Source organism: Dipodomys spectabilis, unplaced genomic scaffold (genome assembly GCF_019054845.1).
Source record: "Dipodomys spectabilis isolate Male_0828 unplaced genomic scaffold, ASM1905484v1 ptg000018l, whole genome shotgun sequence".
NCBI lineage: Eukaryota > Metazoa > Chordata > Mammalia > Rodentia > Heteromyidae > Dipodomys > Dipodomys spectabilis.
The window spans coordinates 1,202,103-1,229,282 of record NW_024870695.1 but is presented as its reverse complement, the minus strand read 5'-3'; the positions used below and the strand labels follow the sequence as shown (position 1 = coordinate 1,229,282).

General features: G+C 50.3%; 1 protein-coding gene across 2 annotated transcripts in view; it reads right to left on the bottom strand.

Annotated features, from left to right (window-relative positions):
* The window catches only part of Sgsm2 (small G protein signaling modulator 2), a 40,073-nt gene that overhangs the window by 1,659 nt on the left and 11,234 nt on the right, over positions 1-27,180 (bottom strand). The window contains exons 3-23 of one of the 2 annotated variants that reach the window (XM_042670864.1): positions 16,009-16,171; positions 15,573-15,734; positions 15,222-15,289; positions 14,997-15,142; positions 14,224-14,358; positions 13,582-13,706; positions 13,107-13,174; positions 12,595-12,755; positions 12,329-12,455; positions 10,717-10,851; positions 6,731-6,884; positions 5,515-5,579; positions 5,278-5,423; positions 4,678-4,806; positions 4,303-4,485; positions 2,518-2,898; positions 2,135-2,259; positions 1,290-1,372; positions 1,052-1,161; positions 566-662; positions 21-188 (exon numbers count right to left, since the gene is read on the bottom strand). In XM_042670864.1, the coding sequence (XP_042526798.1) occupies positions 21-188; positions 566-662; positions 1,052-1,161; positions 1,290-1,372; positions 2,135-2,259; positions 2,518-2,898; positions 4,303-4,485; positions 4,678-4,806; positions 5,278-5,423; positions 5,515-5,579; positions 6,731-6,884; positions 10,717-10,851; positions 12,329-12,455; positions 12,595-12,755; positions 13,107-13,174; positions 13,582-13,706; positions 14,224-14,358; positions 14,997-15,142; positions 15,222-15,289; positions 15,573-15,734; positions 16,009-16,171 (2,931 nt within the window). The remainder of the gene's footprint in view (positions 1-20; positions 189-565; positions 663-1,051; positions 1,162-1,289; positions 1,373-2,134; positions 2,260-2,517; positions 2,899-4,302; positions 4,486-4,677; positions 4,807-5,277; positions 5,424-5,514; positions 5,580-6,730; positions 6,885-10,716; positions 10,852-12,328; positions 12,456-12,594; positions 12,756-13,106; positions 13,175-13,581; positions 13,707-14,223; positions 14,359-14,996; positions 15,143-15,221; positions 15,290-15,572; positions 15,735-16,008; positions 16,172-27,180) is intronic. The other variant, XM_042670872.1, reaches the window with a different exon arrangement.

Genomic DNA, 27,180 nt, shown 5'->3' with positions numbered 1-27,180 from the left:
ATGGCTGGTCCAGCTCCTACCATTGAAGAACTTGATGATGTCAGTGAAGTCCATGTTGTTGTCTCGGATAATCTCTCGGTAGGCCTCCACCAGAGCCAGGGCGATAAACAGGACAAAGTGCTCTGATGAGATGTGCCTGGCCGCCCAGATCACCTCCCACACGGCAAACACGTCCTCATACAGCAGCTCTGCAGACAGGAAGGGGCTGGCGCTCACCAGGCCAGGCTCACCAGCACAGGCCTGGTGATAAGGCTGCCCTGGCTCCCTTGGCTACCCACGTATAGCACTTCTTCCTTGGGGAAATCAACTTTTAATGCTTAGGGAAGACGCACAGTTTGAAAAAGGCTCAAAGATCATCACCTATCAGGGGGATGGTTGCAGCCCTGGGTGTTCCATGTGCTCTTCAACCTAAGGGAGGCCGAGGGTGAGCCAGCACAGGGCATTCGCAGTGCTTCAAAGCTCTCCATGTGGTGCCAAGGTACAGTTAGGGGATTACTGACTGGGAGGAAGAGGGATCTCCCACATCTGTGGCCCTAGTCTGCTGATCCCACCACCTACTTCTTACCTCTTTTAAAATCCAGCAGGAACCAGCGGTAACAGAAGTAGAAGTGGGTGTAGTCTCCGTTCTGATGCATCAGCTCAAATAACTCTGAGTCCAGGATCTCACAGGGGAAAAGGAAAGAGACTGATCGAAGGCTGCCTCTCTGCCACCCTCAGCTGCCACGCACAGGGATGCTGTACGGTGCCTGCCAGCTAAGGTCTCCTTGGGTGGAGGCTTGCTGCTGCCTCCCTGCCTGTCTCTGGGCAGTATTCCTTTGGAGTTATATTTATTTGTGAGTGTTAGATTTCACCACCAACTTCGAATACACAGCAAAATCACACTTATAGTCTTCTGTTTGTAACATGGACAACCATGTTTTTTGTTGTTTTAATGAGAGAAATTAAGCTGATGTGTGAAGACCCCTCCCTCTAGCACGCTCGGTGACCTCTCTGAATGGACTGACTAGTCTAGCACCGCCATTATGACCCCCCAGGTGGTTTCAGACCTCACCTGGATGAGGGACCGCATGTTGGCAAAGTGGGTGTCCATGGCACCCCCGTTGGGGAAGTTCTGGCTCATCCTCTTCATGAGGTGGCTGAAGCAGCTGTAGGCTAGCTGATCTGCAGTGAGACCAGAGTGAGACCGGCAGGGCTCCTGTTTCCACCCTTCCCAACCTAGCCATCTTTCCTCTCCAGTTTGTTACCCCAACGCAGCTCCACTTTGGGATTGCGTACTCTGTGTCCCTCACCATTGTCGAGGATGACCAGGAGAGGTGCCAGCAGATCGCACATGCCCTGCACGTAGCCCACGTCCAGGTGCTCCCACACGTAGCTGAAACGCCAGGGATAGTCACTAAGTCATTGTGGCTGTGCTCTGGCCTTCCCTTCCCACAGAGGTATCTGGGCACATGACCTCTACAATAGCCTGCTACCTCCAAATCAGCCTTTCAACAGTTGTAAAGCACTTCCTGTGAGCCTCACTTCAGGAGACAGTGGGAGGCTATATACGTCCCCTGCTCCCCAAGGCATTTGGGGACTCGGGGAAAGAAATGGCTACCACAGCTTGGTGTGTAGAACAGGGGAACAAAAACAGGAGAGTCTTCCTGTAGAAGAGTGGCTGAATAGGTAGGTGCCGGTGGCTCATGCCTAGAATACTAGCTACTCAGGAGGCTGAGATCTGAGGATGGTGGTTCAAAGCCAACCTGGGCAGAAAAGTCCCTGTAAGACTCTTATCTCCAATTAACCACTCAAAAACTGGAAGTAAGCTGTGGCTTAAGTAGTAGAATGCTAGTTTTGAGCATAAAGAGGCTAGGGATAGCACCTAGGCCCCGACCGAGTTCAAGACCCACAACCGACCAAAAAAAAAAAAAAAAAAAATGAGTGGCTGAAGTGGGGATCTGGGCGGTCTCAGGGAATATAGGGTTAGGTGGGTGCACTATAGGGAAGTTGTTCTTGAGAGAGGGCAGCAGGCGTGAATTGGGTGTGAGGGAGAGGAATAAGACATCTGCCAGACCTAACCCCTCACAGAGAAACTGGTAGCAGCCTGAGCATGGGCCTCCTTGCCTCCCTCCCTGAGCCTGCCCCACAATGGCACCTGCACATGATGTCTCTGAGCCTCTCCAGGTTGGAGGAAGTGAAATACCAGTAGTTACGATCACATCTCTGTACGTCCTTGTCTATGCGGTGCAGATTTAAGGCCACGGTGTCCAGTAATTCTATCTGGAAGAGTGTATGGTGTTCAGGGGAGAGGCTGGACAGCCTCTCCCAAGTTGGGGCAGGAGAAAGAAGCCTAATAGGGAAGCCAGAACTCTTAGAAGAGGGTCCTCTGAGGATGCTGAGAGATGGGATTAGGGCTCCATGTCAGGACAGGCTGAGCACCCCACCACCCTGGCAGCTGCTCCCCAGGTGTTGGGATGTCCAGAGTACCTCTGGAGACACTGGGAACAGTACCAAGGGCCACAGGGAGGGGTCACGTACAGTGTAGGACGCGGCACACACAGCCTCCAGCTCTTCCCCTGCCTCCAGCTGACTGGCCCTGGGAGCCTTCTCCTGGCTGGGATCTTCCTCCGAGAAAGAGTGGCCTGCAGGGGCTGGCCTGTTAGAGCCTTCTCCACCTCCATCTTCTTCAAAGCCCATGCTCTGGCCTTCATCCAGGCTAGATTGGATGCCGGAGGCCACCGAGTAATTTCGGGAGGAAGGCAGCCCTGAGTCTGGAGAGTCAAACTCTACAGACTGCTGCTGTTCCACCGCTGCTGCTGTGCCTGGAGTCCCAGCTCCTGCTTCCTGCTCAGGCTTTGGTCTAGAATCTTCAGGGCCCTGGGGACCTGGGGGCTCCAGATCATCCACAGAGATGAATACCTAGTGAGAGTGAATCCACACATGTTGGCTCCTCACAGCACCCCAGGACTTTCCTTTCTATAGCCCCAGCCCTCTCCCTGCGTCAGAATGGAGCCCAGATAGAGAATTTTTTTCCCACACTCCTTTCTTTCCTCTTTTCCCCACTTTCTCCCCAATTCTGGGCTTCACATTCTTGCTTAGCTTTTTCACTCAAGGCTGGCACTCTACCACTTGGGCCACACCTCCACTTCTGGCTTTTATTGGCTAATTGGAGATAAGTCTCTTCGATTTGCTGGCTTCAAATATCCATCTTCAGATCTCGTCTTCCTGAGTAGCTAGGTTACGAGTCACTGGAACATAGCTGAATTTTGTGTTTGAGTTAGAATTTTGCTAATGGCCTTGGCTGGCTTGGAACCCTTGATCATCCTGCTTCTGCCTTCTGTGTGTTGGGATTACAGGCATGTACCTCCATACCTGGTCCACATTTCTTTTAAGTCTTGCTTCAACATATGCTTTCTGTTATTGTTATTATTAGAAAGGGTTTAGTAAAGCAACAAGAGACAATTTTGAACAAAAAACATAAATTGATAAAGGTATTCTAAAAATGAAACATCACCGGGCACTGGTGGCTCACTCATGCAATCCTACTAGCTACTCAGGAGGCTGAGATCTGAGGATTTAGGTTCAAAGCTAGCCTGGGCAGAAAAGTCCATGAGACTCTTATCTCCCATTAACCACCAGAAAACTGGTAGTGGCGCTGTGGCTCAAATGTTAGAATGCTCACCTTGAGCTGAAGAGCTGAGGGACAGCACCCAGGCCCAGAGTTCAAGCCCCATGACCAACAGAGAGAGAGAGAGAAAGAGAGACAGAGAGAGAGACAGACAGAGAGGCAGAGAGAGAGAGAGAGAGAGAGAAACTTATTGGTGTTAATTGGGTGTAGAGACTGTGGTGTAGATCTTGCTGTCTAAACACAGGAGGAGGGATGCCAGGAAGAAAGGAAGAACTTCCACCCATGCTCTGAACTAGCTCTGCCTGGCCACTTCCACAAGGCCACAGATGTGGGGGAGAGGGGATCTGCCAGTGGATACCAGAGGGGCACAGAGTGCACTGGGTACCCTTGGTGCAGCCTCTGTGATGAGAAGCATGAGAGCAGATGAGGAAACAGAGGTCAGAAATGGGAAGTTGTTGGCAGACACATTGCGCATCCTTCCCAGTCTGGGGAAATCATTATCTTGTTAGACAAGAAATAGGCAGCAACCCATTGTTTTGGTGGAAGAAAATGAGATACAGACACCTTGAGCCTTCTGCTGTGGGTCCCACTGTCAGTGAGTGCATAAAAGACTTCTGGCCCACGCCCCCCACCCCCAGGCTCCCCTATCCCCTAGCCACCACCGCCTCCCTTTCCCCCACCCCTGTCTGGCTCACATCATTGCTGATGGTCGAATCTCGGTGGATGAGGCGCTGCACGTGGCTGTCAATGCTGCTGCCCGAGGAGAACTTGGTGAGCATGGCTGGGTGAGCCTCCCGCTCCCGTTGCCTCACCACCACCTCACAAGCCTTCCACTCCGCCAGCACCTGCTGGTACCTTGCCGCCACGGCTGTGTCCACCTGTGCTTGGACCACATCATGATCATGGCAGAGGGCACCCCAAGGCCTCCTCTTCAGGGCTGGCAGACACTGGATCTCTGGCCCAGAATCTCAAGGCTAGAGCAAAGCTGCTGGTGAGGGCTGTGGGGCTGCGCTATCTTCCTCTGCCATGTTTCCCATCTCCCTTACCCCATAGGTGTAAGTTTCTGTTACCTGCTCCATCTCCTTCTTGCTCATGCCAAACTTGTAGTGGCTGAGCAGGAAGGGCCAGACATCCTTTCGGATCTCGTGTTCCACACCTCCGTAGTAAACCTGCCGCAGCAACTCCAGCTCCTTGTAGTTCTGAGGGAGCCAGTGGGTAAAGATTGTGTGGCTCCCAGGCTCAAGCCCCAGCCCAGGTGCCCAAGCCCCGGCTCAAGGAGGGCTCAGGCTGGGGCGGGGACTCCTCTGCTGGAGCCTGGGCAAACTCTGCTTGGGGGAGCCAAGTCCTCTCGTGCCCCCTTCAGCTAGATGAGATCCAGCCCTACCTCCTTCCTCACAGGGCAGGAAATGAAGCCCGGAGGGAGCCAAAGAGCTGCCTGAGATCACTGGAGCAAGGTAAGAAGCAGAAAAGGTTCCCAGCCCAGACCCTTCCCATGGAGACCCAGCAGTATGAGATTCTATGGGGACTCAGGCCACTTCTAGGAAGTCAGCCCACCCCCTGCCATGTTCTACCTGTAATCCTCATTCCTTCCAGGAAGCTGCCCCCAGAGCAAGCAGCTGTGCACAATGGGGCCCACTCCAGCCCTTCACCCATAACCCCAGAGTTTGTACCTTTTTGTCCTTCTGGTACTTGCTCCACACATCCTTGGTGAGGCCTCCTGAGGCCCCAGGAGGCCGGTCAGGTGGGATGATGTTGTGATGCACCAGTGCTGACAGGTGGGTCCGCACCGTGGACAGGTGGCGGCAGTAGGCCAGCCCTGTGGTAGACAACCAGGACACCCTGATGGCTGGTGCCTCCTTCCCACTCCCAGCCTCTCCCATCCTCTTCCCACCTCACCACACACTCACAGCCATAGAAGGCCCGGGACACGATCTGCCTCTTCATGCTCTCGCACAGTAGCCTCAGGGGCAACCTATGGAAACAACGTAGTGCGACCTAGTGATGGGTGATGATGAGCACGTATTCTGGCTTGAGAGGCAGGCAGGTGTATGGACTAGCAGACCAGTGGGCTCCTCCTCCCTGCCTCCGCCCTCCTTATGACTGCTGCTACTCCCAATATCAATGCTGGGCAACTAACTTGGCTTTAGTAAATCTTGGAGAAAGCTACCTGAAGGTCCCCAGGAGTAACAGGTAAAACATAAAGTGACAGGTGAAGGACAGCACCCAGCCAATGGCCCACACAAAGGTTGTCCACACACTGCTCTTTCACATGGCAGGTGTTGAGGGATGTGTTGAGTGCTCTCAGATATGTCACCCAACAGCAGGTTCTGTGTCCACACTGGGAAGTGGGGAGCACTTACTATGTGCAGGCATGTTTTTTTTTTTTTTTCTGAGCCAGTTCTGAGGTATGAACTCAGGGCCTGTGTGCTGTCCCTCAGCTTTTTTTTTTTTTTTTTTGTTAAAGGCTGGTGCTCTATCAATTGAGCCACAGAACCACTTCTGGCTTTTTCTGAGTAGTTTATTAGAGATAAGAGTCTCACAGACTTTCCTGCCTGAGCTCACTTTGAACTGTGATCCTCAGATCTCGCCCTCCTAAGTAGCTACTAGGATTACAGGCATGAGCCACCAGTGCCCAACTTCTCACTTGGTTTTTTGTCGGTCATGGGACTTGAACTCTGGGTCTGGGCGCTGTCCCTCAGCTCTTCAGCTCAAGGCTAGCGCTCTACCACTTGAGCCACAGCGCCACTTCTGGTTTTCTGAATGGTTTATTGTGAGATAGGAGTCTCACAGATTTTTCTGCCCAGGCTGGCTTTGAACTGCAATTCTCAGATCTCAGCTTCCTGAGTAGCTAGAATTACAGGCGTGAGATACCAGTGCCCAGCTTCATGTGGTCTTTACAAGTGTGTTAGAGAGTAAGTGATAGCACCCCCACTTCACAGGGGAAGAAACAGGTTGAGAAACTCAGAAACTTGCCAAAGTCACATAAGTAAAATTTGAATCCAGGTCTGTCCAACTCTAGAGGCCAGCCTGCCATGCAAGTGACACAGACTGTAAAGACAGAAGGACACATATGGATAGACTCATTAAAGGGAGGCTGGCATCCCAGGCTCTCTTCCTACTCACCGGTCGGGGACACAGCTGCAGTGGCTGGGGGTTGCATATGGGGAGCTGCTGGAGGAACAGGAGAGGCAGGAGGAGCCTTGGCCACACAAGGGCTCCAAGTGCCAGGCTGTCAGGCCAGGCCCAAAACCCTGCATCTCAATCATGTCGCCAGCATCTGAGGGCAGGAAAGGGCTATGGTCAGTGTTTGTCAAGCCTCCTCGCTCAAGCATCCTGTAGCATGCCCACTTCTGTTCCCAGAGCTGCAGCATGAAGTCATCATCAGTTGAAAACCACAGGGGTGTGGACCTGCCTAGTTCAATGCCCAGAGATTAAAAATGATAGAGAAGGTACCTGGCACTTCCCAGGCTCTCACAAGTCTGAAAAAGGCCGGTAAGAAGTCTTAGTACAAAACAGAGTACTTAGACTGAGTTGTGTCTACTTACCTTCTAGAAAAGTATTTGTTAGTAATAGAGATCTCACTATCAGCAAACACTTTTCTAGAAGGTAGGGAGGGAAAGAGAAGGAACGGCAAAGGCCTAAGCTCCCAGGCAGCCTGGCCCTTAAGGGCTGAGTTTGGTTTGCTCAGGCAAACTCTAAGATGCTCAGAAAGGTGCTTGAAACCCATCACACTCTAACTCCTCTCCCTAAGGGAGTCTCCACTGCTCAAAGCTCTCAAAGGACCCTAGTGCCACCAGTCCCACTTTCCTTGCTTTTCCAAGGGTTCTACATCTAGTGGACAATGGCTGGGTCCAGACATCCTGCAGCCTAGTCTGACTATACTTGGCATAGCAGCTCCCAAGTGAGCTGGAAGGGAGGGCAAAATTCCCAGGGCTACCAGGGACAATATAAGGGCAGAGGTGGTGACTATGCTCACAGGCCCACCGCTTAACACCAGTCACAGATAAACGTGCCTAGGTGTAGCCTCAGAAGATGGCTCCTTAGACATATCTACACTGCTGCGGAAGAACCTTTTCAGTCAGCTCTGTTGGGTCTGCATGGGACCTGAATCAAGACCCTGGGGACTTCCCAGGGCCTGAGGAGGGCAGGGCGCTGCTCAGGAATCACACTGGCAACTCCAGGGGGCCATGGAGATGAAGCTCACTGAGGGAAGGAAGTGAAAAGACTAGGAGGGGAAGACTGTAGATGTGAGGGAGAAGAGAGCAGAGAAGAGGACAGAATGAGGAGAGCACCGTGTGGGTTGAGACTTTTTAACAGCATTTTTCTTAGTGATTCTAATGTGAATTTGACCCAGCCTAGGCTCTGGTCTGTCATGATCTGAGGCAGGCCTCAACCTGGTTTTTCTGAGAGCCCGAGTCCAGTTCTGGGTGTGCTTTGGTAGAGAAGACTGAGCTGAGCATATTCCCCTCCAGCCCCCTCAAGAGCTGCCCTACCTTGTACCACCATGGCTGGGATTGTGTGTGTGTGGGAGTGTGTGTGTATACACATACATATATATATGTATATGTATATTTATATGTATATATGTGTGTATGCGTATATGTAAATGTATATATCTGGCCCTTCAGCTCCACCAGGAGGCAAATTAAGGGAACATACACGGGGCAGAGGGGCTGCGGCTCTGGGAGTGAGGGGTTGCAAGCTATGAAGAGAGGGAGGGGACAAGTGCAGGAGGGGTGGGACAGGAACCCAGCTCATGCCTCTGCAGCAGGCAGAAGAGAGGCCAGTTCTGGGAGGACCTGGGATAGGAACTGGCCCAACTGGGCAGGCAGCAGGCAGCAGGCGAACAGGCAGGGAGGACATTAGGTGCAGAGGGCAGAGGGTGGGCACAAAGGGAAACAAGCTCATGCCCAGAAAGCAAGGCCCAACCAAGGCAAATCTCCTGGGTCAATGCTTTTCACCTTAATTCTCCAGGAAGGAGCTGAACCAGCCAGCCTTGAACACTGTCTGAATTAACCCAGTACAGATGGCTGGAGCTCTGACATGACTGGGTGAGGGGTAGCGGGCTGGACAGGGAGGGTCTGCTGGGTCAGCTTTGACTCTGACTCTCTCCTCTGAGCATGAGGAAAGTGTAAAGCAAACAATCTAGGTGGGTGAACCCCACAGCCCCTAAGACTCCGAGTGAAAGGTGCCTGGCCTGGAGCAGAATTAGAGTGAACAGCATCTCTGCTCTGTGGAGGAGGCAGCGGGAAAAGGGGGGTGAGAAGGGGAAGGAGAGGAGATTTGGACACCCCGCCACTTGAATCACATGCACAAGTCAAGCATGTTGCAGGCCTGAAAAGCAACAGCCAGCAGAATGGACTCATCAGTGTTGTCATTATGGACTGGAGTGGAGGTGGGGGCTTATATTCCTAGCCCCTCTCCCCAGCCACCTAGGGATTCTGTTCTTATCTCCCTCCCCCTTCTCCAAGTATTGAGGCCCCAAGCATACTGGCTTCATCTGGCACCTGAGTTCTGCAAGAGGATGCTCAGACCAATCCTAAGGCCTCTGAACTTAAGATTTGGCAGTCCTGCTCATCTTGAAGGACTAGTCAAGAGGGCTTTCTATTGCCAAGTCTGCTAAGACAAGGGCTCTGCTGGAACCCTTCAGCCTCCAGCCTGCTTGCCAATTTGTGGGTCAAGAAGGGGCTCCTTGTTTCCCCTTAGACCTTAATCTTCCTACCCTGCTCGCTTAGCCTACAAATAAGCAGCAATCCTTAGTCCAAGTCAGATGGCAGGATGTGTGCGGGCAGTAAAAATGAGAAGTAGGGTGTCTGTAGCTAGGCCTGGCCTATGGACTTATGTTGGAAGGGCTGGGAGGGAGGGTGGGCTTAAGGACAGGCATGTGGCAGGAAGAAGAGCAGCTAGCAGGGTTGGCTGAGGGGTGCAGGTGTGTTCTAAGTCATGGGTCTGACTGGCAGGGATAGAGAGGCTCGTCACTTGTGGTCAAGCAGTTGGGCTAAGGAATAGTACTCCTTAGCAGAATTTTGTAGACGTATAAGAGGAGTGTTACAGATTCTGAGGCTCCCTCTACAGGGACAGGGGAAATGGGAGACACAATTAATTCCGTCATGGAAGTAGATGGGGATGGTAAAGTTCTCTAACTTCCAAGAGAGCAGGCTTCAGCTGACCAGCCTTTCCTCATGTGTCCCTTCCTTATCCTCAAAGGATTCTAGGCTGCTGGATCTCCATAGAGTAGGACTGCCTTTCCACCCACCTACACTTGTGCAAAAATAGATAAACAGGTGGTGGATAGAGAAAAACTGCTAGTTGTGGATACTGCTGTGCCATTTCCAATGACTCTGAGGTCCATGAGATGGGAATACACTGGTGTGGTATCCTTGGCACAGAACCGGGTGCCAGAGAGAATGTTGAGCTTCCAAAAAACAAAAAGTATCACGTAGCCCATACTGTGTGCCAGAGGCATATCTGTGACAAGAAATTCAGCTGACATGCCCTAAGCTGTGTTCCTTTTTGGACAGCCCACAGAGATATTTCTAGGCTTCATGCTAGAGCACCAGGCCTTACTTTCTAAAGCCCTTAGGTATGCTGGAAAAACTAAGCCCTGAGGTGGCCTTCACCTCTTGCTTGAACTCTCCAACCTCTACCCTTGCTCTAGAAGAGCCTAGTACCTCTGGCCTGTTTCTGTGAAGTCAGAAGTCAGAAGCACAGGGAGGTGGCTGGGACTGGCCTTCCCAAATCAGCAGAGAGAAAGAAAGAGACTACTACTGCCTGGCATTTCCAGCATGAAGGCCAGAAGAACAAAAGGCTGAGGCCCATGAGGGGCAATCAGATAATCACTGGCTCCCCTCAGTGGCTCTTCTTCCCTCGAAGCATGAAGCTCCCTTCTTATAACCAGTGTCACTTACTCTGAATGATCCTTTTTCTGGGCAGCACCTGTCCAGACTCCTTCCGCCCTCCCTGATCAGTATCCTGACAGAAGGAAAACACCCTAGGTGCGAGTCCCCTAATGCCAACACTGCTGTTTGAGCCCCTGTGGTGGGTGGCAGGTGGGCCCAGGGGGTGGGGTGGAGGATGAGGTGAGTCAGGGAGTGGGGAGGGATAAAAACCTTTCATCGGATTGGGAGCTGTGAGGTTCCGCGAGCAGATCATTGAGAGCATCGCGTGTAGTTTATCCTCCTCTTCCTCATCATCGTCCACCGAGGCCGCGCGGCTGGCCGCTAGGTGGTGGTAGTTAATAGTGACTGCTCAAAGAAAATAGCGAGAGAGGCAGAGGCATGAGGACCCTGGTGAAGGGGGTCTGGGAACCTTCCGGTGATTACTAGATGAGTACGGAAGAAGGTGAGGGATTGGGAGAGCCCCAGAGCGCTACTCTTTGGAGGGATCCTCTCCAGGAAGAACAGAAGAGAGGCAACTGAGTCTGTATGTGTGAAAGACAGGGACTATATGGGGCAGGTTAGCAGCTCAGGCGCTTACCATCCCTGGCCAAACCTGGGCAGGATTACAAATCCTGATCATTCTCCAGCTCCTGCCATGGTCAGGCTGCATTGAATCTGAAGACTTTGGGGATAAATCTCTCTTTTGAGGCTATAAATTCAACCTTCTCCTCTCAGGGTTTCCCCAGAGCCACCCTAAGGGAGCCTGAGTCACTCAGCTGAGTTTCTGCATCAAGCACTCAGGATTTCCCTCAAGATTGAAGCAGTCCTTAAAAATGAAGTGACCAGAAAGGGAAAGGTCAGTGATTGAAGAGGGGGAAGCAGAGACCAAAGAATCTAAACTGTGCATCAGCCTGAGACTAAGTGTTGGGTTTGCAAACCCATTCTGGCTTAAGATGTCTCTTTGTCAGGTACATCTGGGAGGAACAAGGGATCCTCGAAACCTTGTGCCCTCCAAGACTGTTGGGAGGATTTGTCTGCAGCTTGGTCATTTGCCTGCCAAACCAGACACACTTGTTGACAATTTTCTGGCACCTGTTAGGAACTGTAGGGAGCAGGTGGTCTGGCTGGCAGTAAGTGTTCTGAGATGGCAAATTCCCTCACTTTTATCTTCAAGAAACGTTGAATCTAGTTCAAAGAAAACCCTGAGTAGCAGCAGCACTCTGACTAGAAAGGAAACTCTGGTGTTATTACAAACATATCAACAGACCTTCAGGTTGGGAGGTGTGTGTCCAGCGCAAGGCAGGATGCATGAGAACCCGGTGCCTTCAGGGGTCCAGCCCTCCATATGTAAGACCCAAGTCTCACCCTCCAGATGCATCCTGCTCAGGCCAAACCTTGTCTCCTCAGGAGCTTGCATGAGGAAGGCTCAGTGAACAATTTGCACTATCCAAAAAGTGCAAATCCCCTGCCCATGTTGCTTCCTGGGAGCCTGGCAGACATCTGGTGGCTAACGAGGGACTGAGGGTTTGCTACTCTCTATTTCTAGTCCCTCTACATTTTTCCCCCTGAGGCATGAAAAGATGTCTAAGAATCTTACACAGTGATGCCTGGGTCTACTGAGCCAAGAGGTTCTGGGTGAAGAGATAAGAAGGACCACTAAGCAGATGGGAGGCAGGCTTTCCAAAGGAGGACAGGTAAAAGGTCCGATGGGGAGGCAGAGCGATGAACTTCTTAATCTGGCCTGGCCAGAGGACCCTGTCTGCTACCCTCTTGGATGATGTGGTGCTGTCCCACCTCCTGAACAGCTCTCTCCTCCTCCATGGAGGAAGTTTGGGACACTCACTGTGCTCATGCCTGTGCCCAGGGTAGATGATCCGGAACACGTAGTCTGTGGTCCGCCCCATGCCCAAGTCTTCCATGTCCACGGATCGTATGCTGCTGCGTTTTCGTAGCTTGGGGAACACCTTACCCTGCAGAGTGAGGGGGTGGTCAGCCTGCCCAGAGCAAAGTCCCACCCAAAGCAGCTCCTAAGAACTCTCTGTGGGGAAAGGAAGGGAGGTACCTTCCTTCACCCAGCCCTGCACCCAGAACCCCCCTGCCCTGAGGTACCTTTCCCTGCTGGGTCCACAGCGGGGGCTCAAGCTGTCCTCGAGGCAGCAGCCCATTCTCCAGACAGGACAGAAAGGATAGCAGGTGTCCTCCCTGTGGGAAGTGCAGTGGCGGCCTCTGGATGCCATCCTGGCTCACCAGCACGAGTGTGCCACCACTCTCTGGGGGGGAGGGGGTGAACGTGGTTGAGTGAGGCCACCTGAGACCTCCCTGCCCATCACCATAACTCCTTGGCTAGGTTGCACGGGCTGGTTAGGAGGACAGCCAGGCTGGCCCATTGGCTTTTTTAACAGGGACAGCAGGAGGACCAGGGATGTGGCTCAGTGGTAGGACACATGTACAAGACCCTGGATTAAAATCTCCAGCACCACAAAATGAATGAATTAATCAATTAATACACTGACTAATTAATAGGGACAGTGGGAGAGACCTAAAGAGTCTTGATGCATAGTGCACAATGGGGAGAAGAATGTCTACCCTCCCACTCCTCTGCCAGGGACAAACAGACTTACTGTGCTGATGACAGTGGATGCAGACAATCTGACTGAAGGGTACCACCAGGGCATAGTCCCAGTAAACACTGAAAAGGAACCAGTCTGGTGTTACTGTGTCCTAAGACCCACCATCTGCCTACTTTGTCACCTAGTCCTAGCACCTCTTAAAACTTTCCTGAAGACAGGATGGTCTAGAGCTGAGTAATGACTTCAGCCAGCCTTGTCCCTCTGAGCCCCATGCTGTCCTCTGGCACAGAGACTGTCTGTCTCAGCTGCTTAGAGCTTGGCTTGAGCATGACTCTCCACAGCCAGGCCAGCCTCAGTCTTAGAGGACTTGGGAATCCCTCCAGGCAGCTTCACGCTGTAATTCTTGGCATTGGGATAAGGAGTGAGGCTTGCCTCCCTGGAGCAGATTGAGTCTCTCCATTTCCGTCCTTGTGACCAAGTCTCCCATTATTTCCCTGAGGCCTGGGAGCAAGTGCCAAACCCCCACCTCTTTTCCAGCTCAGAGTCCCCCAAAGTCCCGTTCATGAGCTGGTTGGGGGTCCATTTCAGAGTTAAGTTCTCTGCAGACTGGTGCAGGGAGAGATAACCAGGGACAGCCTCCATGTCTTCCTTCTACAGGGAAAAGGCAACAGAAAAAAGAGACGATGAGTGGTGGGGAGACTCCCAGGATGGCCCAGGGAAAAAAGCAGAAGATGGAGGCCAGGCCAGGCCAGCTCTGGGGTCCTGAGCTACAGGCTGGGCAGAAGCAAGTGTGAACAGGAAGCCACACAGCCTGCCTGGGTATCTTCTCTTCCTGGTTGGCCTGGTGCCATTTTCTCTATCAGCCTCCTGGATGCCAGGTGTGTCCTGGCCCAGCCAAATCTACACTGGACATTTACCCTGCCTGTTGGCTGCCATTTTTGCCCCTGGACAGCCTAGTTCTCAGTTAGCTATAGCAGATGTCATCCCTGGCTCCTGCCAACTGCAGGCTGGGCGTGAGTCATAGGAGACAGCGAGGTGGAGGGAGGGCTGCCTTTCTTGTTCTCTGGTCAAGCTCCTTAGGTAAGAAACATCTTGTGGCTAGAGGCTTCTGGATGTGGACCTTCAGAGGGAGACTGAAGGGGAGGGGGGAGGCATTAAGCCTTCCTACCGGCTGAACCAGCACGTTGTTCTTGCCATAGAGCAGCCGCGTTCTTGAGTTCTGATGCAGGGATTCCACATACTCTCGGGCACAGGCAGCTAGCCTGTCCTCTGATGTGCTGCCACTAGAATGCCGCTTCCGGATCTGCCAGGAAAGCCACAGCTCAGCCCCTGGCCTTGGGAAGTCAGGCTTAGGACCTGAAAACCCTCAGGCTTCCATGCCCACCCTCCCTCGTGAGCCCCAGTTTGTATTTGTGTGTGTGTATGTGTGTGTGTGTGTGAGCTGGTCCTAGGGCTTGAGCTCAGGGCCTAGGTGCTGACCCTCAGCTTGCTTTGCTCAAGGTAGTACTTTACCACTTGAGCCATAGCTCTACTTGCGGCTCTTTTGACAATTTACTTTTTTAATTTTGTCTTTTGGTTTTTGGTACTAGGATTGATGGGGATTGAGCCCAGGATATTTACTAGGCAAGCACTTTGCCACTGAGCTACATCCAGCCCCTTTAATAGTTTATTGGATATGAATCCATGGGCTTTCCTGCCTGCACTGGCTTCAAACCACAATCCTCAGGTCTCAGCCTCCTGCGTAACTAGGATTATAGGTGTGAGCCATAGTTTGCTCTTAGGTAGCCTCTGATTCCCAGCCAAGGACAAGCATGGGCTCCCAGAATTTAGGCAAGTGGTAGTGTGGACAGAAGGCTCTTCTAGGTGGCCACTGCTTTGGGGCAAGTTTTCTCTCCTTGTAGGCCCATAGGTATAGCCTGAAATGGGTAGGGAGACACCCACCCCCAGGGCTGGGCGCTTTGCAGGGGAATCCTGGCGATTGGGGGGACCTCGGATACGGTGTCTCTGGACCAGCTCATCAGCAGAGGGGTCAGTCCAATAATGATCAGCTGTCTTGAGCTTTGTGTATTCCAAGGCACAGGGTCCCACTGTGGAGACAGGGATGATTAACTTAGATGGGGCTCCTTACCACCTGTTCCTCACCTCACTAACCCCGCTCAGGCTCACCTAAAAGAGAGGCCAGGATTGGGCCAAACACAGGATCTGCCAGTAATGCTTCTTTCTCGTAGTACTTGCTGCCAGGAGGACAGATGGACAGGGTCACTGCCAGGGTACATGGACTGAGTCCAGGTTAGTCAATCAGGCTCACCCGGAAGAGATGTCACTCAAGGAGGAGTGAATCCACAGCATGGAGCTCTGTGGGGTTTCTGGTGAGGTCAGAGCTTTGGAATTGCTAAAAGGGGAGGTACAGGCATGCCTAGCTGCCAGGGACTGTGAAGGGTAGAAGAGTGGGCTGAGGCCTGTGCAGGAGGTAGGCTGGGAAGGGGGGAGAGTTTGGATGGAGGATAGGGCAGTCACCTGCAGTTTTCCACCAGGTACTGCACAACCCTGTCCAGAACTTTCTCGATGAGTGCTGTGCGTACCCATATGTGTTTCAAGGCCTGAGGGCTGAGGGCTGGGGCCTTCCCACTGGTTGAGGCCTGTTTCCGCAGAGCCTCAGGGCCACCTCCAGAGGATTTCCTGCAAAGAGGGGTAAGGGTTTCAGGAGCATAATGGTCCAGGGGTAAACCCCAAGTTGGTGGCACTAGATGTGGGGACTGGTGAGCTGAGACAGTCCCTGGATGAAGGTAGAGAGGTGAAGGAGTGGGACTGGACACACTCAAGCTGGTCCCTCATGGGAGCAATACAAGACCTGGGCCTAGAAGCCAACCTTCACATAGGCTGTCCAGGAAGCAGCAAATGCCAAATGGAAGGAAAGATGCTGAGGGTGAGAAGGGGCTAGTCCACAGCTCACCTGCCCTCTACTTGTTGCTGCAGCTCCTGTACCTTGTGACAAATCTCCCCAGCCACAGGGCATGTCTTCCCCACCTTGGTAAACAGAGCTGCCATCTTGTCGCTGCGCAGGAAGCCAGCAGTTCGACGTCTCAGCTGATGCAGGAGGCAAGCCTCCACTGCACCTGGGCCACGAGAGAAAATAGCACCTGAGCCTAGGTAAGTGGGGGACATCCCTCTTTTCCATGACTGTACAGAGGTAGGAAAGGGCAAGGCCAAGGGCAGGCCATGACCTATGCTACAATTAGGGGAAGAGGAAGGCTGGGGAAGCATCCTCTGACCTCCTTCGAAACCTTACCTTCTTGTTCCTCTGTCCCCACTTAGGGTGGACCTACAAGAGCTGTGGCTGTTTTGTGCCATTGTAGTTCCTCTTTCATATCTGGTAAATAGCATCACCCCAGGTGGGCTGTGAGGACCAAAGCTACCCACTGGGGTGGTATGAGTAGTTCTAACTGACCATAAGGACAAGCAGGGGCAGTACCTACAGGGTGGGGATACAGATAGCACGTGGCCCAGTGCCTTCCCTGGAAAGCTTAGTGATGTGGTTGCTAAGGAACCAGGTTCTAGAGGAGCTGAAATATTGATAAAGCCACTGCAGAGATCGACCTGACACTGGCCCCTGGATTATTGATGAGTATAGCAGCTGAGAGTGAGATTTCTCTCATCCATGCTGGGAGGGTTCCCCTTCATTCATTCATACTTTAGGGGGGACATTTAATCTCTCCATCTGTATCCTACTTAGCCCAGAGACCCCACAGGAAAGAAAGTAAGATTTGGTGGGAAAGAGCAGTGATTGTCCCAGGGCACATATGGATTCTAAAAATGTTGGGCCATGACTAAAGCCAGGCTGGGTGAATAGTGCTAGAGACAGACCAGAGGCTGAAGTTGGTGGAGCAATTCGTTGCTTTTGGAAAGGCTGGGTAAGTGATTATTCAATGTTTCAAGCCTTGTATTATCATCCACGAATTGGGAAAGACTTTTTTTTTTTGTCGGTCGTGGGGCTTGAAAACTCGGGGCTTGGGCGCTGTCCGTGTGCTCTTCAGCTCAAGGCAAGCACTTTACCGCTTGAGCCACAGTGTCACTGCGGTTTTCTAGTGGTTTATTGGAGATAAGGGTCTCAGGGACTTTCCTACCTGGGCTGCTTTGAACTGTGATCCTCAGATCTCAGCCTCCTGAGTAGCTAAGATTACAGGCATGAGCCTGGCTTGTTTTTGTTTTGTTTTGGCCAGTCCTGGGGCTTGAACTCAGGGCCTGGGCACTATCCCTGAGCTTCTTTTGCTCAAGGCTAGCACTCTACCACTTGAGCCAAAGCACCACTTCTGGCTTTTTCTGTATATGTGGTACTGAGGAATGGAACCTAGGGCTTCATGCATGCTAGGCAAGCACTCTACCACTGAGCCTCATTCCCAGCCCTAGACTTCTTAGGACTGGTATGGGACACTACATGAGATGGATTATGCAGGTTATGGCTCTCAGAAGGTACTGGAATTATGTCATTTCCTGACTGCCACTCTCCCTGTTCTGAGCCTATTCTATATCCAGTCAGTAAGAGCCAGGTGTGGCAGGACCCAAATGCAGGATCCAGATGTATCACATGATCACAGGGTGCCCCCTGGGGCCTATAGCGCTCTCTTAAATCTGGGGGACTGAAGTCATCAAGTTTGTGTTGTTTTTTGTTTTCTTTCAAGTTTACTTTGACTAGCACTGTTGGGATAGGCAACTACCCTTAGAAAGTAATTACTGAAAACAGACTTCCTAAGCTTTTGTTCTGCCTTTGAGCAAATGACAGTCACTGCTGCCCTATAAAATAACCTCATGGTCAGGGGAAGTCCAAAAGGGAGAGAGAGGACCTGAGGCCCACCTGGAGGATGGCTGGCTTGGTGACAGTACCCTAGGGGAGGAAAACAGGCAGGCCACTGCCTCTGAGAGTGTCCTGCTCAGGCCTTGAAGGCCTTGGAAAGGCTGTGGTGTGGTCACATATAATTGGCACGTCCCATGCATGCGTAAGACAAGTGGGGAGATCTATGGCTCTAGTGTCCACACAATCCTCCCCATAGTCTGCACTGGTCCCTGGAGGTCTTGTACATTGGCATGTATAGGACAGTGACTCTTGGGTCCGGGTTGCTGCAGCTATGGGTGTGTTACATCTGTGGGAAGGCAGTAATCATTTCCTGAAGTTGAATCCTTATCTAGATGGAGAGGGAAGCCACACTAAACAGAGCCTTGTGGCAGCAGGTGGCACCAGGCCTACGGGGCATCATGTGCCTCCATGATGTGACTAATTGCAGGGATAATGAGTCATTAGCCTTGCCACCTTCCCCAGGCGACTGCAAATGCAGCCAGGCTGGGAGATGGGAGTGGCCACCCTGCTTGGCCTCACTGGCTCTCTCAGCCAACCTCTCAGCAGAAGCAGGGGGTTCTCTCTTGAGAGTGAGAAGAAGCAATCCTCAGCAATTACTGCACTAAAGGAGTGCTGAGGGAAACCCAAACATCTCGCCCAACCCTCTGCTCACCCCACGGCTCCTGAGTTCCTTCTGTGAAACCCAGGCAAAATGCCACGTCCTGTCTGGGGAAGGAGAAATCCCTCTCACCCTCCACTTTGCAAGGGATCTATTGTGCCAGATGTTTTTGGCCTACTTCCATACCTCCCTTCACCAGTGATATTTGAAACTACGCAATGTTCTTTCCTGTTCCCATGGTGGTAACCTCAGGAAAATCAGCAAATGCAACAAAAAGTATTGTCCTGTGTCAACATGTAGGCATAAGTAATAATAATATTAACAATGGAGAATTATTATCCTAAGGAGGCTTGTGGATGGGTTTCTTGAGCTCCAAAGGCAGTCTGAAAATTATGTTTAAATTGTATGTAAATTATTGACATGTTCTAGAATGGGTGAGTTGACTTTATTTTTGTATGTGGGGACGGGGAGGGTCTGGGGCTTGAACTCAGGGCCTAGGCATTGTGTGCAAAAGCTTGAGCCACAGCTCAATTTTGGCTTTTTGGTGATTAATTGGAGTCTCACAGGCTTTCATGCCTGGCCTGGTTTTGAGTAGCTAGGAGCACAGGAATGTGCCAACAGAGCCCAGTGAGTTGATTTTTTTTTTCTTGTTAGAGAATCCATGTCTTTCTGTAACTCCTTCTCTAACACTTTTGAGTTTAGGAGAAACCCAAACATTCCCACTGAATAAAACTCAAAGATGCAAAACTAACCTCTCCCTCCCTCTCTCTTCCCCTCTAGCTCCAATATATAGTGAATACTACATTCAGAACTGTCTAAAGAGCCATTGGCAACAACATCCAATGTTGTTCTGAACATACCCTTCTGGGAAAGGCTTTTCACATTCAGACTGAACAGGGGCCATCAAGCTCCCTTCCCCAGGGGGAACTTTGTTAAAAACATATGCTTATTTTCTCTCTTAACATAAGGCCAGGGCACTAAGCAGACATCTAGGGCCTTACTCCTCTTTCTGTACTTGATCTGCCACCAGGACCCTACCTGCAGGGTGAAGGGCATGGAGGAGATTGCCACAGAGATAAAGTTCTAAGCTGTCCAGTCCTACCTGCTTGCTAACCTGTTGAGCTATCTGGATCCTGGGCCCTCGGTCATGGAGGTTTCAAGTCCCTCCCACTCGCCCCCCCCCCCCCCGCCCCCTTTCAGTGGGTCCAGTACTCTCTGAATGGACCACAAGGTGACAACCTTATTTACCACTTGGCTCACTGATGGAACAAAAACATGAACTAGCACTGGATTGGGTGGAAAGGTCTGGACAAATGAATGAAAACAAAGAGACAGGACTTAACAAGAATGATCCTCTCATTGCCCACACTGATCTTCCCATTGCCTTCAGAGTTTGGACCAGAGGAGCTCAGGGTACCTCTTCCACTGTCATCCATCCCATTCCACTGGCAGAAAGACTCAGAGAACAGCAGCTCTGAGTGGGCAGGAACATAGCTAAATTTAACTTCAGCACTTGGCCATGAACACCCCCTCCCACCACCGAAAGGTCTGATGCCATCTTCTCAAGTAAAGCCTGGTAATTACAGGCTCAGACTAGCCCCCAGACCCACTACCTTCTGACATACCCTTCAAGCCCGTTAAGTTATGGAGCTTAACAAATGCTACCTGAGGCTAGAGACCGCAGTGCTACTGAAATCCTATAGGGCCCTCACTCCAACTCTTCATAGGCTGACTTAATCATTCCAATAGCCCAGTACAGACTGGAGACATCAAGGACACAGAGATGGAAGGGACATGGAAAGCTGCTGAATCTGCTTGTACAAGGTTGATGGGAGGGCTGGATGGTTAAACACATATTTGGAAATTTGGCTCTATCAATGAAGCAGATAACCTCAGTCCCTGCAACTCCTCTCTTCTGGAACTTTTCCTACAGATGTAACTGAACTGATTATATGTGTAACAGCAAATGATTAATAACACCCACTTGTCTATCAATAGGGGTCAGATTGGGTTGGATTTGTGGTTCAAGTGGTAAAAAGCCTATAAGGGTAAGTGTAAAGTCCTGAGTTCAAACCTCAGTACTGTTAAAAAAAAATTGGAGGAAGTGGTGCTGTGGCTTAGGTGGTAGAGCACTTGCCTTGAGCTAAAGAGCACAGGGACAGCGCCCAAGCCCAGAGTTCAAGCACCACGACCAACAACAACAACAAAAAAAATTGGAGTCAGGTTAGGTCAATATGGTAGATTCACATGGTAGAATCTTGTGCAACTCTGAAAATCAATGAAATGCTCTCTAGGAACTGATGATGGCAAGTTTTCCCAAAGCAGGACAGTGTGACTGCATGTCATCTGTTAGTAACAAAATGGGTGGATTTACAAAGATTATGATCTTTTTAATTATGGTTATAAAAAAAAAACAACCTCTAGATGGACACCGGTAGCTCACAACTGTAATCCTATTACTCAGGAGGCTGAGGTCTGGGGATCGCAGTTCAAAGCCAGCCTGGGCAGGAAAGTCCGTGACACTTATCTCAAATAAAACCACCAGAAAACGGGAAGTGGGTGATGTGGCTCAAGTGGTAGAGCGCTTGCCTTGAGCTGAAGAACAAAGGACAGCGCTCAGGCCTAGAGTGCAAGCCCCATGACCAACCAAAAATCAAACAACAATGACAACAACAAAAAATCCTCTAGTTGGGAGCTCATGCCTGTAGTTCTACATATTCAGGAGGCTGAGATCTGAGATCACAATATGAATCCAACTTGGGCAAGAAAGTCCATTAAAATTTTATCTCCAGGGCTGGGAAGGTGGCTCAGTGGTAGAGTGCTTGCCTTGCATGCATGAGGTCCTGGGCTGAGGCTCAAGTGGTGGTAGAGCGCTAGCCTTGAGCTGAAGAGCTGAGGGACAGTGCCCAGGCCCAGAGTTAAGGCCCCATGACCAGCCAAAAAATAAATAAATAAAAATAAAAATAAATTATCTCCAATTAACCACCAAAAAGTGGGAAGTGGAGATGTGGCCCAAGTAGTAGAGTACTAGTCTTGAGCTCAGGGATAGTGCCCAGGCTCTGAGTTCAAGCCCCAGAATCAACACACACACACACACACACACACACACACACACACACACATCTATGTGGGACATAATAAGCAGAAGGGAAGTGCATGATGAATGGGACTAGAGAAAGGCATATTAGGTTTGTATCTTTTATACAGTCTTGATTTTAGAATGAGGTAAATATCAGTTTAAAAATTTTAGTTAGGGTCTGGGAAGGAGTGGTAGAGTGCTTGCCTCACATGCTGAGGCCCTGGGTTCGATTCCTCAACACCACATAAACAGAAAAAGCCGGAAGTGGTTCAAGTGGTAGAGCACTAGCCTTGAGCTGAAGAGCTGAAGGACAGAGCCCAGGCCCAGAGTTCAGACCCCACGACCAACAACAACAACAAAAATTAGTTATAGTGACTTAGTAGGTGGGGCACTATAAGAGTTCCTAACATGAGGTGATGCCAGGTTTTCTTCAAACAAATAGGATCTTCCAAATAGCTTGATTCCCTAGTCAGCACCTGCTTAGGGCAATAGTGGTAACCTGAGTGGGGCAGGGACAATAATCCCATTGGCTAGAATAAACTCAGGTATCTTAGGAGCTTACAAAAATGAACTGAGGCTGGGAATGTGGCTTAATGGTAGAATGCTTGCCTAGCATGAATGAAGCCCTAGGTTTAATTCCTCAGTACCACATTAAACAGAAAAAGCCAGAAGTGGCACTGTGGTACAAGTGGTAGAGTGCCAGCCTTGAGCAAAAGAAGCTCAGGGACAATGCCCAGGCCCTGAGTTCAAGCCCCAGGACTGGTGAAAACAACAACAACAACAACAAAAACCACAAACTGAAACTAGAGCTGCTGCCAGGAAATGCTGCAGTGGTTGGGAAGGTGTCCTAGGGGGCTTCTACAAGGTGCAGTCTAGGTAGGTTCCTCATTCCATCTTGCATCTCATATGCAAATACATCTATATTCAAAATTGTAGCCAAAGAGCCTAGTAACTATCCTAGTAACAGTGGGACTCACTGAACAGCCTTCAGAGGACTGGCCAAATTTGGCTGAGGTACAGGGACAAAGCCCCCTATAGCTTGCACATCCTGACATGAAGCTAAGCCTAAGACAGTCTTCCAGGAGGGTTGTGGATGGAGGAGAAAAGGTATGGCAAAAGTGTAGCTTCCTGACATGTGGCTCAGTCTCACCTTTACTCCCAGCTACCATCTGTGCAATGGGGGAGTTCCATGGTGGTTTCCATAGAGAACCAGAAGTAGGAAAGTGTGAGTAGTATAGTCAGCATGGATGACTGAATAGGGCACTACTCAGAGTAGAGTTTTCTTTTCTTTTTTTTTGGGTCCGGTCGTGGGGCCTGAACTCTGGGCCTGGGCGCTGTCCCTCAGCTCTTCAGCTCAAGGCTAGCACTCTACCACTTGAACCACAGCGCCACTTCCGGCTTTTTTTCTTTTTGCTTATGTGGTGCTGAGGAATTGAACCCAGGGCCTCAGGCATGCAAAACAAGCGCTCTACCACTGAGCCACCGTCTCAGCCCCCAGAGTAGAGTTTTCAAAAGCTGAATGTCTTGGGCTACTGATGGGAGGAACAAAGAGGCATCACCTTTCTTCTCTGATTGGCAATTCACACCCACCCAGAGTTAGGTACTGACCACTCAGAATGAGCATTTCTACTATAGACAGAAAGGGCTTTTCCTCTCAGCCCACACTGGTTATTAGCTTCCACTCTGGTGTGCATTCAGCCTTGTTCAATCTCAAAATAAGAAAGTATTCTTCCCATCTAGACCTTGACCGTGAAGAGATAATTGGCCTGATATTCTGGACGAAGGTGAGGGTAAACAAGTCTTGCCACACGTACTCATTTTCCTTGTTCTCCTGGGGGTGTGGGGCAGGGATTGCAGGCAGAAGGCTCACAGTGGTTTCTGAAGGAACTGAGCCAGGCCCAGCCTCTCACACAGTAGACAGAGGCCTGAGCACATTCACTCAGTTTAACAAAGGACTCGCTGACTCCCAGGTATCTCTGGACACTTTAGCCCCACTAAATGACTGAGCTGAGTTTGCCCAAATGCCAACTCCTCAGCAGTGTCCCCACTCCTCCAGGCTCCACTCCTGGATAGTCCTCAGGGGCACATTGATCCTGAGCAGCAAAGACTTTGGGCCAAGACAATTGGCCCAAAGTTCAGCCACTGGCTCCTCTCCTTACTAGCCGTTTCACTGTACAAATCACTAACCTTCCTTTGCTTTGTTGCAATTAGGGAAGATAACATGTCTTGCCTCAATAGATGCCAGATGACAGAAAGCAATTGCACATGAAAGGTACAAAAGTTTTCTTGATGGCAGCCTGCATGTTGAAGGGGGTCAGGAAGCACTGGTACCATGCACCCTGTGCTCACAAGCATCCCCAGCACTACCATGATCAGGTAGTGCTGTGCTCTTCTCACAGGTCACTGAAACTCGGGCCTTAAACACGGGAACCCAGAACCTCTCACTTAGCCAAGAACTCCAGTAAATGACCCTTCTCTTTCCTTTATCTTCCAATTTTCTCGCTTAAGCTACTTCTTGGGCTGGGAAGATAGCTCAGTGGCAGAGTGCTCATCTAGCATGCATGAAGTCCTGGGTTCGATTCCTCAGCCACATAAACAGAAAAAGCTGGAAGTGGTGTTGTGGCACAAGTGGTAAGAGTGCTAATCTTTGGGGGGGAGGGGGAAGGCTGGGAAGGGAGGTGAAAGGTAAACAAAGGAGGAGGCTGCAATGCTTGGTAAGAAATGTATGCATTATCCTGCCCATGTAATTGTAACCCCTCTGTACAGTATGTTCTCAAATAAAATAAAATAAAATTAAAAAAAAAAAAAAAGAGTGCTAATCTTGAGCAAAAGAAGCTCAGGGACAGTGCCCAGGCCCTGAGTTCAAGCCCTAGGACTGGCAAAAAAAAAAAAAAAAAAAAAGATACTTCTCATTTAAATATGAACATTTTGGGCTGGGAAGGTGGCTCAGTGGTAGAGCGCTTGCCTTGCAAGCCTGAGGCCCTGGGTTCGATTCCTCAGCACCACATAAGCAAAAAGAAAAAAGCAGGAAGTGGTGCTGTGGCTCAAGTGGTAGAGTGCTAGCCTTGAGCTGAAGAGCTGAGGGACAGCGCCTAGGCCCAGAGTTCAGGCCCCACGACCGGACCTCCCCCCAAAAAAATAAAAAAAATAAATATGAACATTTTATAACTTTTACAACTTGAAAACACACTACCTACCTTGGTCCTGCATCCTATCTGGGTATTGTCCCATTTAGCTGTACCCCTTTAAATAAAATTTCTCAAGAAAATGATCCATACTTGCTATCCTCTTTTTTTTCTCCTCTCATTCTCTTTTCCCTACTAAAAACTTTTGAGATGCTGGAACCTAGAGCCTCACATATACACCCATACTAGGCAAGTGCTCTGCAACTGAGCTATACCTCCTAGACCTGCATGGGTCTTCCAATCCTCATATCTACTTTTTTGGGATAGAATCAAAGATGATTAAATAGATGAGCAAATAGCATTCTCAGTGACAAGGCCAGGGTATGAACTTGGGTCTGTCTGGATCCCCAATATCCTAGCTACAAGTCATACCACATGCCCTCAGCCATGGCCCCTCCCCTACTTTGCACAGGGGGTGGGGAGCTAGTTCCTTCCTACTTGATCATTTCTGGATGGACAGCAGAAGAGCTAGTCTGAGAATGAATTATTCACTGAATACAGGTGAGAAGGAATCCCTTTTACTGAAAAAAGAGATATGCTGAAAATTGTCTGGACTTTTTCTCAGAATGTACTGGAACATCTGTGGTTGTAATATCCCAGGTGGGATGTAAGCCTCCCGTGGCACCTGCTGCTCTTCCAGCTCATTAGCATCTCTTGCCATTACCCAGAGGACCTCGCTGTGGGGCAGAACTAATGAAAGCTGCTTAGCAACAGGAAGGTTAATAAAGCCTGATATTTTTCCTACCTCTGATATTTTTCCACCCCTGTCTCCTGTGACAGTGCACCCTCAGCCTGAAGCAACCTTTAAGATGACCCTTTTAAACACTGGAGGGGCAGGAAACTGGTGAGGAAAAGGCTAAGCTGGTTGGGCCCAGTAACCCCTCAATCCCTGGGAGCTGGCAGTAGTATGAGAAGGAAGACATTGAATCTGAGAGCCAACTCTGCCAGCCAGAACTCCTTAACCAAAGGTTAAGTTCAACTTCAGTGTCCATTCAGAATAGAGTAGACCAAGGGCTGATCACAGGGAGGACAGGCTCAGAGAAGCTTTGATGCTAGGCTACCTGAATTTACCTCAGATCTTTCAATGGACAGCCTCTTTTAAGCACACACATGACTATTTTCTTTTTTTTTTTTTGGGTCCGGTCATGGGGCCTGAACTCTAGGCCTGGGCGCTGTCCCTCAGCTCTTCAGCTCAAGGCTAGCGCTCTACCACTTGAGCCACAGCACCACTTCCAGCTTTTTTCTTTTTGCTTATGTGGTGCTGAGGAATCGAACCCAGGGCCTCTGGCATGCAAGGCATGCGCTCTACCACTGAGCCACCTTCCTAGCCCCACACATGACTATTTTATATGCAGGATTCAAAGGCAGAACTTGGGATGATTTTCTGTTGCACTCTGTTCTTGAGTGCTCTGTCCCCTTGTACATGTTAAAAGCACCTCCACGGGAGGCAGGGATGCAGGAGGGTGTGAGAGTGAAGTTTGTAAGCCACAGGAAAAACATGAAGCACTGATTTAATAGTATTTTTATTTTTCCTTTTGTGGTGCCACAGCTTTGATTCAGGACCTTATACTTGCTATGCATGAGATCTTAAGATTTTTTTTTTTTGTCGGTCATGGGGCTTGAACTCTGACCTGGGCGCTGTCCCTCAGCTCTTCAGCTCAAGGCTAGTACTCTACCACTTGAGCCACAGAGCCACTTCTGGCCTTTTCTGCTTATGTGGCACTGAGGAATCGAACCCAGGGCCTCATGCATGCAAGGCAGGCACTCTACCACTGAGCCATCTTCCCAGCCTCAAGAATTAAAAAAAAAGGGGGGGGGGATATCAGCTGGGCATTGGTGGCTCATAATTGTAATCCTAGCTACTCAGGAGGCTGAATTTGAAGATCGTGGTTCGAAGGCAACCCAGGCAGAAAATTCCTGTGACATTCTTATCTCCAATTAATCAACAAAAAGCCAGAAGTATAGGTATGGCTTGAGTGGTAGGACACCAACCTTTAGTGGAAAAGCTAAGGGACAGTGCCCAGACCCTGAGTTTAAACATTAGTCACACACACACACACACACACACACACACACACACACACACACACACACACACACACAGAGTAAGGGGGTTATTAAAGATCTCTCTTCTCTTTTCTATTATGGTGGTTTAAGTCCATCTTTGGTGCCTCAGCTGAGCAGCACTGCAGCCACACTCTGTGGTCTGAGAGGCAGGAACAGTACATGTGGATACCACGTTTGCTACCAAAGCTTCCTCACAAGGAAACTTTCTACTTGCAGGGCCTGACTGACTCCTAGATAGACAATTTTAGGGACAGCCACAGCAAATACTGAACAAATGCACCTTTCTTGTCAGTCCTGCCTCTTGACCTACTCCTTAGTTAATATAACCAGAAGTCTGGCCACAA